The following is a 13,953-nucleotide window of genomic DNA, read 5'->3' on the forward strand; positions in this document are numbered from 1 at the left end:
TTACGACCCCCTCAAGTTACGACGATTTTGATTGTGACATTTAAAAGTTGTCATTGAGAAGAAATTGATGTATTTTTTGAATTGCTGTGCTGATAACCACACATTCCATAACTACTCTATCTTTAATATCTATATCGGGTAAACAGCTTTTAGAGTAAAATTAATACATTATGGAAAATTAATTTAAATAAAATACACGATATCGCAGATTCCGACTTCGGTTATAAACATTATATTTATATTCGATTATATTGTACAACTTTTTCGACTTACTTGCTTTGGGACATTTTTTCGGTCCCAAATACAGTCGTATCTCGGGGGACAACTGTATTCTTTGTAGTGGTGGAAGCTCGGAATCGGATCTACCCGATTCCGATTCAGTGTTCGGAATCAATCCCGGAGCCGATTCCGGAGCCGATTCCAGAGTTGACTCCGGAGGGAAATCAGTCAAGGAATCTCCATGAAAATGGATCTTTTACAAGTAAATTTTGATTTTGACCAATTCCGGAGTCGATTCCGATTCTGGAGCCGATTCCTGACCTACTATCCGGAATCGATACCAGAAAACTGCAGAGCTAGCTGGAATCGATTCCGACAAAAACTTCATTTTTCCCATCACTAATTTTTTGACTCATTATCCGTGTTTGCGAGTATCCGAGAGAGGTCGAGTCCCAAATGAGCCCGGATGAACGGCGCTCTTCTTCTTCTTCTATGGCTCTACAACCGTTGTCGGTCAAAGCCTGCCTGTACCCACTTGTGAGCTTGGCTTTCAGTGACTAATTGGTCCCCCCCCCATAGCAGGATAGTCAGTCCTACGTATGGCGTCACGGTCTATTTGGGGATTGAACCCATGACGGGCATGTTGTTAAGTCGTACGAGTTGACGACTGTACTATATAGACCGGAGCTCTACTGTAAATTATTAAGTGTATGAAATTACTAACGTTTTACTAAATTAATGGCCATTTATCTTATTTATTTTAGTCGAAAAACGTATATTCGTATATACGTGATATTCGAGCGAATACCGTAACCGCATACCATTCATATAGCATTTTCATCGGGTACTGCCAGATTCATGCTTCGGCGGGTACTTTTTCAGAAGTTTGACAACCCAGATGAGCGATGTGTCAATAATCCGGTTTGCGGTTTGAGCATGTTTTGGTTTAGTTGCGTGAAATTACACCGGTGCTAGAAATTAATTAGAAAACGTTGGAAATGTCTGGGTTTGTGAAACGTAAACGCGCTTTAAATATTAATGGAACACGGCTTTCAGTGCATACGGGACAGTCTATAATTTCTTTGGGAAACCCTTCATTAGATCATGTTTTCGGTGGCGGATTTCCCATTGGTTCCATCATTGGAATAGGCAAGTGAAACCGAGTTTTATAAAATCCTTTTCTTTCTCGTATTAAAACAAATAACATTTTTCTACTTTGACGGTCACCTATCCTTAGGTGAAGATAAGCATGGAAATTATGCTAGAGTGTTGTCTAAATATTTTCTCGCCGAAGGAATTGTAAACAAACACCCACTTGTGGTGGCCACTATGGATGAAGATGCTACCCAATTGGTAAATAAGCACAATTTCAATTACAAAACACGAAGCGCATTAAAGTAAAAAAAAACATATTTTTTAGATAAACAAATTACCAACACCGCTTGAGGAAAGCAAAACAGCTGATAACAACTCCACCATGCCAGAGCCGGAAACTATGCGGATTGCCTTTCGGTACAATCAGCTAACTCCTGTAGATTCCGAACAGAAACCTGCAACTTCGCTTGGACACTACTTCGACCTTACCAAAACGATGAGTGCTGATATGTTATCAGCCCACGATGTAACCTGCTGGAACGGAGGAGAACTAGAAACAAATGTGCCAGAATTTGGTTCGTTCAACAACCCACATTACGCTTCCCTTTTATCCTGCATCCGTAGTAAAGCCGGCGAACAACAGTTTAATGCTGCTTCGGACGAAAGTTCCAAAAACGTGCTACGAATTTGTTTAAATTCTATGGGCTCACCATTGTGGTATGGCAAGCAGTTCTCGGAAGATTTTCTGCGGTTCATGGTGTTGTTAAAAGCTATCGTGCGCAACACGCTTTCAGTTTGCCTTATTACCGTACCACTACACCTATTCAACCATCTCGATGATGTATACCTATCCAAAAAGGTGAGAAATATGTTCGATTTTTCGTTTGACTTGGAAGCATTTGCTGCTCAAATGGAAGAGCAGGCAAATCCCGCTTTCAAAGAGTACCATGGCTTGTTGAATATTACCAAAATTACACCGTTTAATAGTTTGGCATCCTATCACCCGAAGACGCGTGATTTAGCGTTTAAGCTGAAACGCAGCAAATTCGTTATCGAAAAGTTACATCTTCCACCGGACATAGCGGATGAGGACGGTGCAAGCAAAAGCCAAGTGCCTACAATGAGTTGTGCTAGCGTAGGAGGAAAAAGCAAGCTGGATTTTTAGCCGCACGTCCTAAGCGATTGGGCAGAGCGACACCGTGCACAAATACAGTACACGTTTATCAACTGGGACAATAACACTCTTTTATTCGCGCTTATAATATACAATTTTAAAAATTTTACTGAAAAATAGCGTACCCTACACGAGGTAGCTTTTTGAGATCTGATAATAGTGAGAATTATTGTTAAAAGCCGCATCGGAACGCTGTTTGGCATATTCCTTTGGTTGTATGTACGTTTCCCGGATGGTTGGTACGGGAATGGGCGTAGGCAGCTCATGCTCGTAGATATTATCCCGGACCCGACGGTTTGCCGGCAATGCCGGTATTGGAATGTGGGGCAACGGATTTGTTCGCAGCATTTGCGCCGCATGGTTCTTCCGGGGCAGCTTGGTACAGCTTAAAATAATGCTAAGCAAAACGCAAAACTCGACCACCGCTACAATTAGTCCAGCGCAAAGAAACAGAAAATACTGCTCTCGATACCACAGCTCAATTTTATGCAGGCAGCCCTAAGGGGTAAGACAAATGAATAAGTTAGGGAAAGGATACAAATGTTACACGTAATCGGTTGATTCATTCATTACTTACATCCAAATGGCGACTTTTTTCATAATCTTGAGTTTGTAGCGCCTGGCAAAGAGTTGCATTGAGTGGAACCGGATCGAGGTACGCCGTAAATTCGAACCGATTCACCAGCTTGCAGCACGTTAGCGGAACCGTTAGCTCCTTTTTACCCAAGCTTTGCAGCTTCCACAGTGATGTATCGTAGTTGATACTCGTGTTGATGGCACAGCATTCGAAAATGGTTTGCGCCAAGTCCATTGCTGCTGTAAATTGCTCATTCCCGGGCACGCCATAGTTGGCTTGGAGTGCCTTAACCATTGCGGTTTCGTTGAGGTTTAATCCTAAGCACTGAGGCCACGCAGTGATCATGAGACATACACCAAACTCAGCCACCAGCAAAGAGAGAATAATGAGAAAGTACTGAAAGAAGAGGGAGGTGGAGGGAAATTGTTGCATTCAAATGATTTTTCTTTACAGCAATTGCGAATATTGCGCGTAATGTAATACTCACCATACTTAAAACACAATACGTGTTCATACATGTGGCCCAACAACCAATCAAGGAGGCAATAATGGCCACGAGACCTGCCGTGGTCAGTGCAAACGCCACATAGTGAAATAGCGGCTGCTCCAGTTCGGATAAGGGCGTCTTTTGCTGATCGGATGCTGATATTAGCAAGCGAGATAGCAGAATCCTCGGTGAATCGGTGAAAAGGTAAAACCCGGTGGAAAGCAGCGTGATGCCACATAACTGAAAGTTTAAAGAGGTAAAAAATGGGTAAGGTGTTGAGAATGATTGTATGCTTACATAAACTATAGATCATTCATCCAGTTTAGCCCAAAATGTTGATTCCTTTTTTTAATCATCCATCATTCAACACTTTTTGATTACGGATGATACTCAAATATTGTGCTATATGTATTTTTTAAATATTGTATAAACGATTCTACGATTAATTATGCATTATTTGTCCCACCGACAGAGGAAATCGGTTGAAAATCACAAAGATCTATGATTTATTTTCGTGATCAAGTGGAATCATCGTTTTGTACGTGAAATGAAATGTTTTAATGCAATTCGTTTGGTATTTAAAAAAACCCTTGTTCACGAAAGTCATTTTATATGAGAAAATAAAAAGCCACAGTATCAGCTTTTGTTTGCAATTGTAGAGCAGTTTTGAGCAGAATTAATTGCATCAGTTGCGTAAAGGGTCCCCATCCAGACTAGTCGGAGTTAACCAGCGTTAATTCCGATTTTAATTCAAAGTCGAATTAAGTTTTCCAAAACCGTAGTCGGAGCGGATCTACGAGGTATCACTAATATATGGCTTTACTGATCTATACCAGAATTATTAGAATACCACACATAGGGTATCCGTTCCAATTCATTCTGAAGAGCAATGGCACAGATAAGATTCCGGCTGGCCATGTATTGCACTAAACTGGAAAGGGCGCGTTTTCTCCCCCTCTACTCTACATAAGCAATGCATTTTGCTCAAACAACTACAAATATATAGAATGGGATTAGATGTAACATACATCGCCATATACAAAAGGAATTATTGGATGCATTTCGTGTTTCGTTCATCGCACTCTCACACGATCGATGTTCAATGCCAACAAAAGTGCGTTGACATTAACCCATACACCGCCATACAAAAAAAAACAATGTCATCTAACGTTGTGTGTAATAGTAAAGCATAGAATAATGCTACTAAACAATTGTACGTTTTACCATTCAGTGGACAGCAGCGTCATGCTTTGCGTAAACATGTCAACAACGGCTGTGTAAAAAACGTGATCTAGCATGTGTAACGTTTGTCCTACATGCATGTTTTAAGTTGATTTTTTTTTTATTATTTTTGACACCTCTTTATATGGTTTTAGGGATATGGAATAACACATGTCGTGGGAAATATTTTAAAACAAGCTAATTAGAGGAAACTGTTTGATGATTTTAAAGCTTTACTAAATATTGTTACAAAAAATCAAGTAAATTTTACACAATTAGCATGTCCAACATAGTTGTGTAGTCCAGCAAATAAAACGCAATAATATATTTATAAACATTGATCATTTATCATAGATCAAAAGAGAAAAAGAAGTCTGGAAACGTATTTGCACTGCTAATAGTAGTATTTAGATATATTATCACTTCTGTTTCTAAAGTGGGGTTCGTTTTTTTTTACAAAGAAGTACAGTAAAACACACAGTTGATGTTTTCTCGATAAAAATTTCATGCATTATAAGCGCTAATGACTGCGTGAGTGAGTGAAAATCGCATAGCGAAAATTGTGAGCTAGAGATGAAAATACCCTCACGAACGATTACAGTTGAAGTGTTGCACGGAGGGAAAGGGTTTGCATCAGATACGTTTACATGTTCTGCAGTGGCTGATTTTCACCTCTAAACCAATGCGCAATGCATTTGCCCATTATAGCGCCACAAGTTTTGCAGGTACGTTAAATTTCAACCGTTCTTTACCCCTTTCAAACACTGGATCAGCAGCATATATTTTATAATTAATGTCCCCCCTCATCCCCAACCTTTCTTTTTTACGTTCGGCTTTTACACTCAGTTTTGTAATCTTCCGCTTTCGCGTTGCGTGTTGCGTCCCGCACTGCTTAATGCCAATGCCTGCCAATGCATTCAATTTTGGACGCTCACTGTAGGGGGAAAAGGTAAGGTACCGCAGGACAAGTGCACAGACAGTTTGTGAATCCCATCTGAAAAATCACAACACAGACCCGCTTTAGAATCACTCAACCATACCCACGTGTGTGGTACCTTTCCCCGCCATTCGGTAGTTAACTTTATTTTACGTTGCGTTCAACTTTGTTCTGATTCGATGGGTGGTAAGTAAATTTTAATAGATGTTAGATATTTTTAAACATATTTAAACAACGGTTTGGTTGTATTCCTTAAAGCAGTTTACAACAATAACGAAGCTATTTAGAATTACTCATATGCTCTTACTGTGACCGTTGTAATCATGTATTATTGAAATGTCGCTTTTTGGTTTTTTGATTTGTTTTCATCCGCATATTCTATATGCCGTATCTTCAATCACTTGTCACTGGTGCGATGGAAACACGCGATCGTTTTGCACCATGTCGGAACAACACAATAGAACGCATTCATGCAGTGCCAGAAGGTAGCAAACGGAAGGGATGCATTACTACAATAATCTAGCACACGGGCAAAACCATCCATACAATCATTTACCATGAATATTAGGTTACAGCTTGCCAGCACAAACTTGTGATTAAACACTTTACTTAGTTTCATGATTTTTATTTTTTTGTTTTTTGCTATGCTATAAACACTTGTATTACTACTACACCGCTACATGCAGTAGCTGTCACTTGTGAGTACTGCAAACGGTAGGTAGCTACTTCTCACTTGGTGCGATCATTGCTTCACGAAAGCTGACAAAGAACTGCTGACATCGTAGTGGACGCTCACTGGACAAGCACATTGATCACCCGTTTGCGTTTGCGTCCGGTGAGTTGCGTGCGCATGAAGCGTTACATATTTGTGGCGCAGGCCGAAACGGCGGCAAGAACAACGCATAGCGGCGATTCGGACCAGCGCGTGAATGTTTTGGTCTGGCCGGCTAAATTTGCTTCGTATAGGGTAAAAGAGTGAAGAGAAAAAAAAACTGGGTTTGATACCATCAACGTTTGCCTGCAGGAACGTGATTTACTTCTCCGCCTGTACAACCATGCAACAGCACGTGCGGAGCCGTGGGTGAGGAGCTAATGCCAAACGTTGTATTAATGTACGCAAAAGTGAGGAGTTTTAGGACACTCCGACAGGAAGTTTGTACAATAAAGAAAAACTTAACATGGTATGGTCCTCACATCGTGGTATAAAATAAATAATAAATAATAAAACGTGTGTTGAGTGCATGTGTTATTAAAAAAAGCGCACTGAAAGATCTGCTGTAAAAATTGGAACATACTCTACTACATCTTCTGCTTCTATTTGGCATAAACGTCCCACGTGGACATGCCGGCCTATACAGGCTTTCGAGACTTAATTCATTACCACGCAGCCGGATAGTCAATTCTTGCTACGGGGGGACGGTCAAATTCTAGGCTTGAACCCATGACGAGCATGTTATTGAGTCGTACGATCTTTCGACTGTACCACGGGACTCTGCTTCATATCTGCTCTGATTCAAGCCTTGTTTTAATCTGTTCATTGGGGAATTCGATTATATCTTGGTATTGTTTTTAATAAAGAACTAATTGTTACATATTTACTAGTTTTCTATAGAAGGACTAAGGACTGGACCCTAACCATGACATCAAAACATTTTTTGTGAACATCGAATGAAATAGGTGTTGACAGTAACGATACTACTACGATTTTTTTATTCTATGTTTTTAAAGGTTTTGTGCTAACTTCAGAATTACCACCACCGTTTTAATCTATTGTAGGTGAACATTGCTCCAACCGGGGGGATGCTGGCAAACGCAGCTCCATCGGGGTTGACACATTTTGTGCAGACTCAACGTAACATGTGTTCTGTGATGTTTTGCTGCGCTAAACTATTCGATAAACTGCTATGGTATGCTTTATGGTATAAACTATCGCCGAATGAAGTTATCGTATAGTTAGCTTCCGTTAAATACGATCTTCATGCCATCCTATTAACGCAGTGATCGGCAAAATACGTCTCGCGATGTGACTCTTTGCTGTACAGTTGGCGAGTCTTTACCGGTGGCACATTTCATAGAACTTTCAAACATTTTTACTCTTGGGTTATCTATTTGGCTCTTCAGGTAGAACACTACAAACATTTTTGTAAAATTTGACTTGGTCGCAAAGTTTGACGTAACTATCTTGAAAAAAATATTCGTTGCAAACGACAATCGGTCGCTTCTTTCTTTTGCTTGTCATATTCATCTGCTTTATTTCTTTTTACAGACATACATTACAGGGTTTCACAGTTTATCTCAAGACAGCGGGACCCCTTCCCGAATCTGTCTTAGCCAATGCCAAGACTGCGGTATGATGCTTGAAAACGTTGATGATACCTGAATTCATCGGATGCAATGCTGAATCTGCGGCACATTTCTCGAACACACTGTTCCGCATCGAGGACATGCGGACGGATAAATTGTTTACACCTATAACCTTTGTGTACATCAATGTACTGGAAACACCCAATTATCCTTTTCGGGTTTTTACCAAACAAGACAATTCAATAAAATGAGTGAATGCATATTTGTTTAATTAAAATATTTACAAGTGTTTAGAAAGTAGTTACAATTGTTTAAATAATATTAAAAAAAACACGAAAAAAAATTAGCTGTTTTCAGTACATTGATGTACACAAAGGTTATACGTGTAAAAAATATTCGACTGCATGTCCTCGGCGCGGAACAGTGTGTTCGAGAAATATGCCGCAGATTCAGCATTGCATCCGATGAATTCAGGTATCATCAACGTTTTCAAGCATCATACCGCAGTCTTAGCATTGGCTAAGACAAATTCCGGAAGGGGTCCCGCGGTCTTGAGATAAACTGTGAAACCCTATAACTCGCGAGTTAAAGCCTAATATGGTCCTAGCCCAAATACGCAGGACTGTTTATCCTGTTTTGAGTGCAACTACCTATTTTTGTTAAGTATAGTGGCGGGTTTAATCTAGACCAGATGGCATTCCAACGGCAGTCCTTGTTAACTGTGGTGACATACTAGCAGAACCTCTGGCACGCATTTTTAAACTCTCGTTAAACCAATGCACTGTTCCCGAAGCTTCGAAATCTTCTGTGATGTTTCCTGTGTACAAAAAAGGTGATAAAAATTCTGCCATTAACTATCGCGGGATTACCACACTGTCCGCTGGTGCCAAAGTCTTTGAGATCATCGTGCAAAACTCGATTATAAACAGATGCCGTTCTCTTATCTCAACGCACCAACACGGTTTTATTCCTCGACGTAGTGTCTCAACTAATCTAGTTGAGTTCGTATCAAAGTGTCATGCGGCTTTTGCCTCGGGAGCTCAAATGGACGTTGCTTACACGGACCGGAAAGCTGCATTCGATCGTGTCACCCATCGCTTATTGCTAGCTAAACTAGAACGTCTTGGGTTCTCTGCTTCCATGGTGGAGTGGTTTAGATCCTACCTAACGGCTCGTAGGTAGGATAACATCCGATGTTATCTCCCTGCATAGTTCAGTGAACTGCTTTTCCGACTGGTGCAATAAAAATGACCTACTAATTTCTGTCGATAAGTGTTTGTGTATGTCGTTCCATCGAACTGTCAGTCCCATAACCTATAACTATAATATATCTGGAACCATACTGCAGCGTTGCCACACTTATAGGGACTTAGGCATTACCCTAGAATGTAAATTGAATTTTCATCAGCACTACTCCGACATTTTAGACAAGGCCAACAAAATGGTAGGTTTCATTCGCAGACAATAGAGAGAATTTTCCGACCCACACTTCCTTTTAATGTCATACAAGTCTCTTGTTCGTCCACTGCTTGAGTCTAGTTCGGTAGTATGGTCTCCTTCATCCAGCTTATGGTCCAAACAAATGGAGTCAGTACAGAGAAAGTTTACACGTTTTGTCCTGCGTTTTACCCAGAGTCGCAATGTAGATCCTCGTCCGTCCTATGAAACTTGGTGTTTACTGCTTGGGTTAGAGACGCTTGAAAAGAGACGAGATGTAGCTCAGCAGAAATTTATGTCTAAGCTAATTATAGGTGAGACTGGCGCACCCGAACTACTAGCTAGAATTAATTTAAATGTACCCTCTAGAACATTTCGTAACTATCGACTTCTTAAAATACAACTAGCTAGACGTGCTTATAGTGAAAATGATCCCATAACTGCGATGGCTCTGACATTTAACGGTAATTACGATTGAATGGCATCACGCGACTCATTTTTAACCAAGCTGTATGCTGTACTGTGCGTTATGTTATGTATTTGTTCGGTTACTTATAAGCTATGTATTGTTAGACTTATGTTAAAGGGTAGTATTAAGTAATAAGGCCACCTCGCTCGGCCAATTACTTCCACAATAAACAATACAATACAAAAGCCGCGTAGTCATTAGAGGTTTTGTATACTAGGGGTCAACAAATTCCGGTCCGCAGGCGAAATGCGGTCCGCAAGGTCGATGTATCCATTGATTTTTGGTTATTTTTTTGATTTTGTCCAACAAGTGGCATTATTTTTTCATCTTGATTTGATTGTGTTCATATACAGTGGCAGCTACCTAAAGTCGGACACCTCATATTTTCACCTATTATCTGTCTTTGAAGCGCTTTGGACAGTTCCCGAGGCCAGTGCTCTCCAACCTCTTTAGGATCGCGAATCATTTGGCTTTGAAAATACATTTGCTGCGGCCCACATCCATAAACTTAGTTCAAAGTTTTTGATCACAAAAAATGTTTAAATATTTTTCTAGACATGTCTGTTGAAAAATTAATCTTGATTGTTGGGGGAAAAATGCACGATATGTATAGTAATAAGGTTTTTTTTCAAAAATAAATCCTTTTCGCGGACCACGTATGCTACCGCCACGGACAATAGGTTGGAGATCAATGCCCTAGACCACTTATCGGAAGACACTTTTTTCAGCCTTCGTTGAGGTTCACTCTTCAGCTATGTTAGAGCAAAAAATAAGACCGATGTCTTTTAAAATCTCGGATCACCATGCGTAAATGTGATAAAAGGTATTAAATGTATGCGGTCCACTGAAAGTTGGACAGTCTTCACTTCATAGCAAAATGACCACATAACTTGCCAATATTGACCAATATGGTGCTAAAATAATGTGATATCAGTTATTATTGGCTTATCGACTATTTTGGGTGATCATCTGCGGGTTATAAAAACCCAGGCCATGCGTTTTTATTCAAATGGAAACTCCTTTATCTTTTTAATTACTCGTAGAAAAAATCTGAACTTTTAGAGCCATTTTGCTTTGAAAATTATGTAAAATTGTTTGTTTTTACGATCTGTATTTTATTTCAAAAAAGCCCTGTCAACTTTGAAAAGCTATAACATAAAAACGATAGCAATTTGAACCAATCTTTGCACAGTTATAGAAAATGCATCACACATCGACGAGGATACTCTTAGGCTATGCGAGTGCTAAAATCAGCCCAGTATGTAAAAACAATTGCGGAAAACGAAGCATAGCCATTCTATCAATTTTCGGTACTTATGTTTTAAACTTAGGTAATTTAATAGACACACGAAGTGTAAAGGCATCCTTTCGATAACGCGAATGACTAATAAGGCTAACTCATCATTTTAGCACTATATCGGCCAATATAGGCTAGTTATGTGGCCATTTTTAAAGGAAAATAGAGTATATGACTTTTAGTGCAGACACGTCTTAATAGAATCCACACCTTTATTTAAAGTACTTGTTTTTTTTAAGTTTTTCAAATATATCAGTCTGATTTTTTTGTAGAAGCTAAAGAGTACCCTCATCAATGAAGTGAAGAAAGTGGTATTCCGTGATATGTGATTTCTGAAACCTCTAGAAAGGCTCAAAGTCAGAAAATGGGTGAAAATGAGAGGATTCCGACATGAAGGTGCCACCACTAAACAGTTACAGTTACAATAACACATGCAACATGCCATATTATCTAACCAAAGAAGTATATGTAAGTAACTTACTGTACTCTTCGTTAATCGAACAACTAAGACTGAATGTTGAAATCTTCATAAGCGGATCAAAATTAGCACATCCATTTTTCTTGTCTTATAATCCACAATCTATTTCTTCTTCATTCAAATTAATGCCTAATTACTTCGAGAGCCTCATGTGACCCGCGGGTCTTATGTTTGACATGGTGTAATTGCTGGAACTGGCTCAGTGCTGCCAAAACATAAACTGATTTCATCTATTTATTGATAATTTTGTCATATTTTTTTTTTGGCAAATTAATGATTCTGGTTGAGAAAATACTGGTTTATTATGCAACAGTTCGAATTCATTGGAAAAAACATACATACATGCAAGCTTCATCTAATCATTTCCTATATAGCCTTCTAACTTTAAGAGCAAAAATCTATATGAATGATGGTCAGATACATGGGTATCAACAACCATTACTCAAATCTCACTTGCTTCAGTGCTGGTGGTTTACTTTGGAGTTTTGTATTTAAACTATCGTATTGCCGTTCTATTTCTAACGATGCATAACTTCAATGCGAAATCATACTGTTGTGTTTCTATTGGCTTGCCACTCAGGTACTGTTATGTAAAACTAATATAAACAGTACACAATAATAAATATAACTATCAAGCACAATTATACATCAAAATACTCGGCCGCGCACCTGCCGAGAGCCTTGCTGGAGCGCACGACACCTACTAACCGACCCGCGCTTAGTGTGCGTACGATACTGTGCGTGACACACTGTCGTCCTCTGGACGTTGACCAGTGATAGTGCAACTACCACGGCAAATCCAAGGGTCGGCACGGCTGCCCACAACACATACAATAGTACAGAGAGAAAGAGAAAGCTCCGCTGGGTGGCTATCCCACCAACAGATAGCGCCACTAGCTTTTTTGTTGCTGTTTTTAGAGTGCATACCGTCGTTCACCGTCTGCTTAACGAGGTTTTTTTTATATTTCGTTTAGGTTGAGAGCTGGAGCCGTTTAGAGCCCGTTTAGTGGTCGTTTAGTGGATTCGTGGCACTTGGGATAGGCTTAAAATAAAGAAAAACATGTTTAAAATAAAGAAAAACACAACAATAATCTAAGCAGTTACATTCATTAAGAATTATTGGAATAAGCAACATATCAGAGTTGCACAGTAGGCTTGTTATATCTTATTAAATGTTCATTCTGATTTAATAAACACTAGTTAAAATGGCCCGGTTACAGGGCTTCGCAACGTTTATTATGGGACATTTAAGAAATGCACTTTTTGTATGCTTTTGATTAGTTTTGTATGCTTATAGTATTTACAACATACATTGCAGTATATACACAACTATGATTTCTTAATTCTCTATTATTTAAAATTCTATAAATTAAATTGAGGATGGTGTACCTCTTGGAATAAATAATTTATTCATCGAAATTCACATTGCTGCCATATGAAACTCTTGCCGATAAGCAGCAATTCTGCGAACTCTTTCCGCTCTTCAGCATCTTGAACAGTCTGGGCTATCTGCACACGCATTTTTGCCCGCAAACGCAATACCCTAAATTTGACCCACAGCATGCTCTTCCGGATACACTGCTGCAGAACCTAGACGTCGGAAGTCACCACATAGCAGCACCTTATCACCGAACTGCTGCAGTAACTATATCGTACATCGGTCTTTGTTCATTGAGGTCACGTTTGCTAATACAGTGAACACTCTCTTATTTGACAATTCTCTAATTTGAAAAACCTCTCTTATTTTAACATGTTGCACAGTTCCTTGATTTCCAGTACATTTTTGTTCCTCTAATTTGGAAAACCTCTGAAATCTCTGTTCCTCTTATTTGTGTATGGTGTTGACATGGTTATTGAATGATGTATGCTCAAATTGTCAATCGTATGCACTGTTTCCTATAGCAACAGTTAAGGCTGCATACTAAATGTTCTGTCTCTTTCTTGTTTGTATGGACCTTTCATTCACTTTCAACCTCTGTAATGAAAACCCTTCTTATTCGACAGTCCCATCGCCTCCAAGGACCGTAAAGATATCAGGTCAAGTTATAAGCCCGTTTTGACAGCTAGGTGGAAGAAGAATCGACGAAGAAAACTGACAGTTAGTTTTCCGCGTTTGGCGAACGCTTCAAGTTCTCGAAGGAAAATTTCAATTTTAAATCGGGTGTTCTAATAAACTAAAATATTCACCCAAATTGATCTCCACCAAATATTGACCATGCAAAACGAAAACAATCCATCAATACATATACAAGCGGAAA

General features: G+C 39.4%; 2 protein-coding genes across 4 annotated transcripts; one reads left to right on the forward strand and one right to left on the reverse strand.

The window, feature by feature from the left end:
- Positions 1–1,114: 1,114 nt before the first annotated feature.
- Positions 1,115–3,620, forward strand: LOC120903704 (putative elongator complex protein 4). Of its 3 annotated transcripts, none has more exons than XM_040313294.1 (4): positions 1,115–1,368; positions 1,457–1,572; positions 1,640–2,173; positions 3,519–3,620. In XM_040313294.1, the coding sequence occupies exons 1-4, from the start codon at positions 1,218–1,220 to the stop codon at positions 3,543–3,545; spliced, it is 828 nt and encodes a 275-aa protein (XP_040169228.1). In that variant the 5' UTR covers positions 1,115–1,217; the 3' UTR covers positions 3,546–3,620. The 3 variants fall into 3 exon arrangements, with proteins under 3 accessions (XP_040169228.1, XP_040169227.1, XP_040169226.1); XM_040313293.1 differs by lacking the exon at positions 3,519–3,620 and adding an exon at positions 2,302–2,452; XM_040313292.1 differs by lacking the exon at positions 3,519–3,620 and having other exon boundaries at positions 1,640–2,550.
- On the reverse strand, positions 2,548–6,467 carry LOC120903707 (CD151 antigen). The gene is made up of 4 exons (XM_040313301.1): positions 6,267–6,467; positions 3,553–3,792; positions 3,066–3,461; positions 2,548–2,986 (listed from the first exon to the last, which is right to left on the reverse strand). The coding sequence occupies exons 1-4, from the start codon at positions 6,327–6,329 to the stop codon at positions 2,615–2,617; spliced, it is 1,071 nt and encodes a 356-aa protein (XP_040169235.1). The 5' UTR covers positions 6,330–6,467; the 3' UTR covers positions 2,548–2,614.
- Between the last annotated feature and the right edge of the window lie 7,486 nt (positions 6,468–13,953).

Source organism: Anopheles arabiensis, chromosome 3 (assembly GCF_016920715.1).
Source record: "Anopheles arabiensis isolate DONGOLA chromosome 3, AaraD3, whole genome shotgun sequence".
Taxonomy (NCBI): Eukaryota; Metazoa; Arthropoda; class Insecta; order Diptera; family Culicidae; genus Anopheles; species Anopheles arabiensis.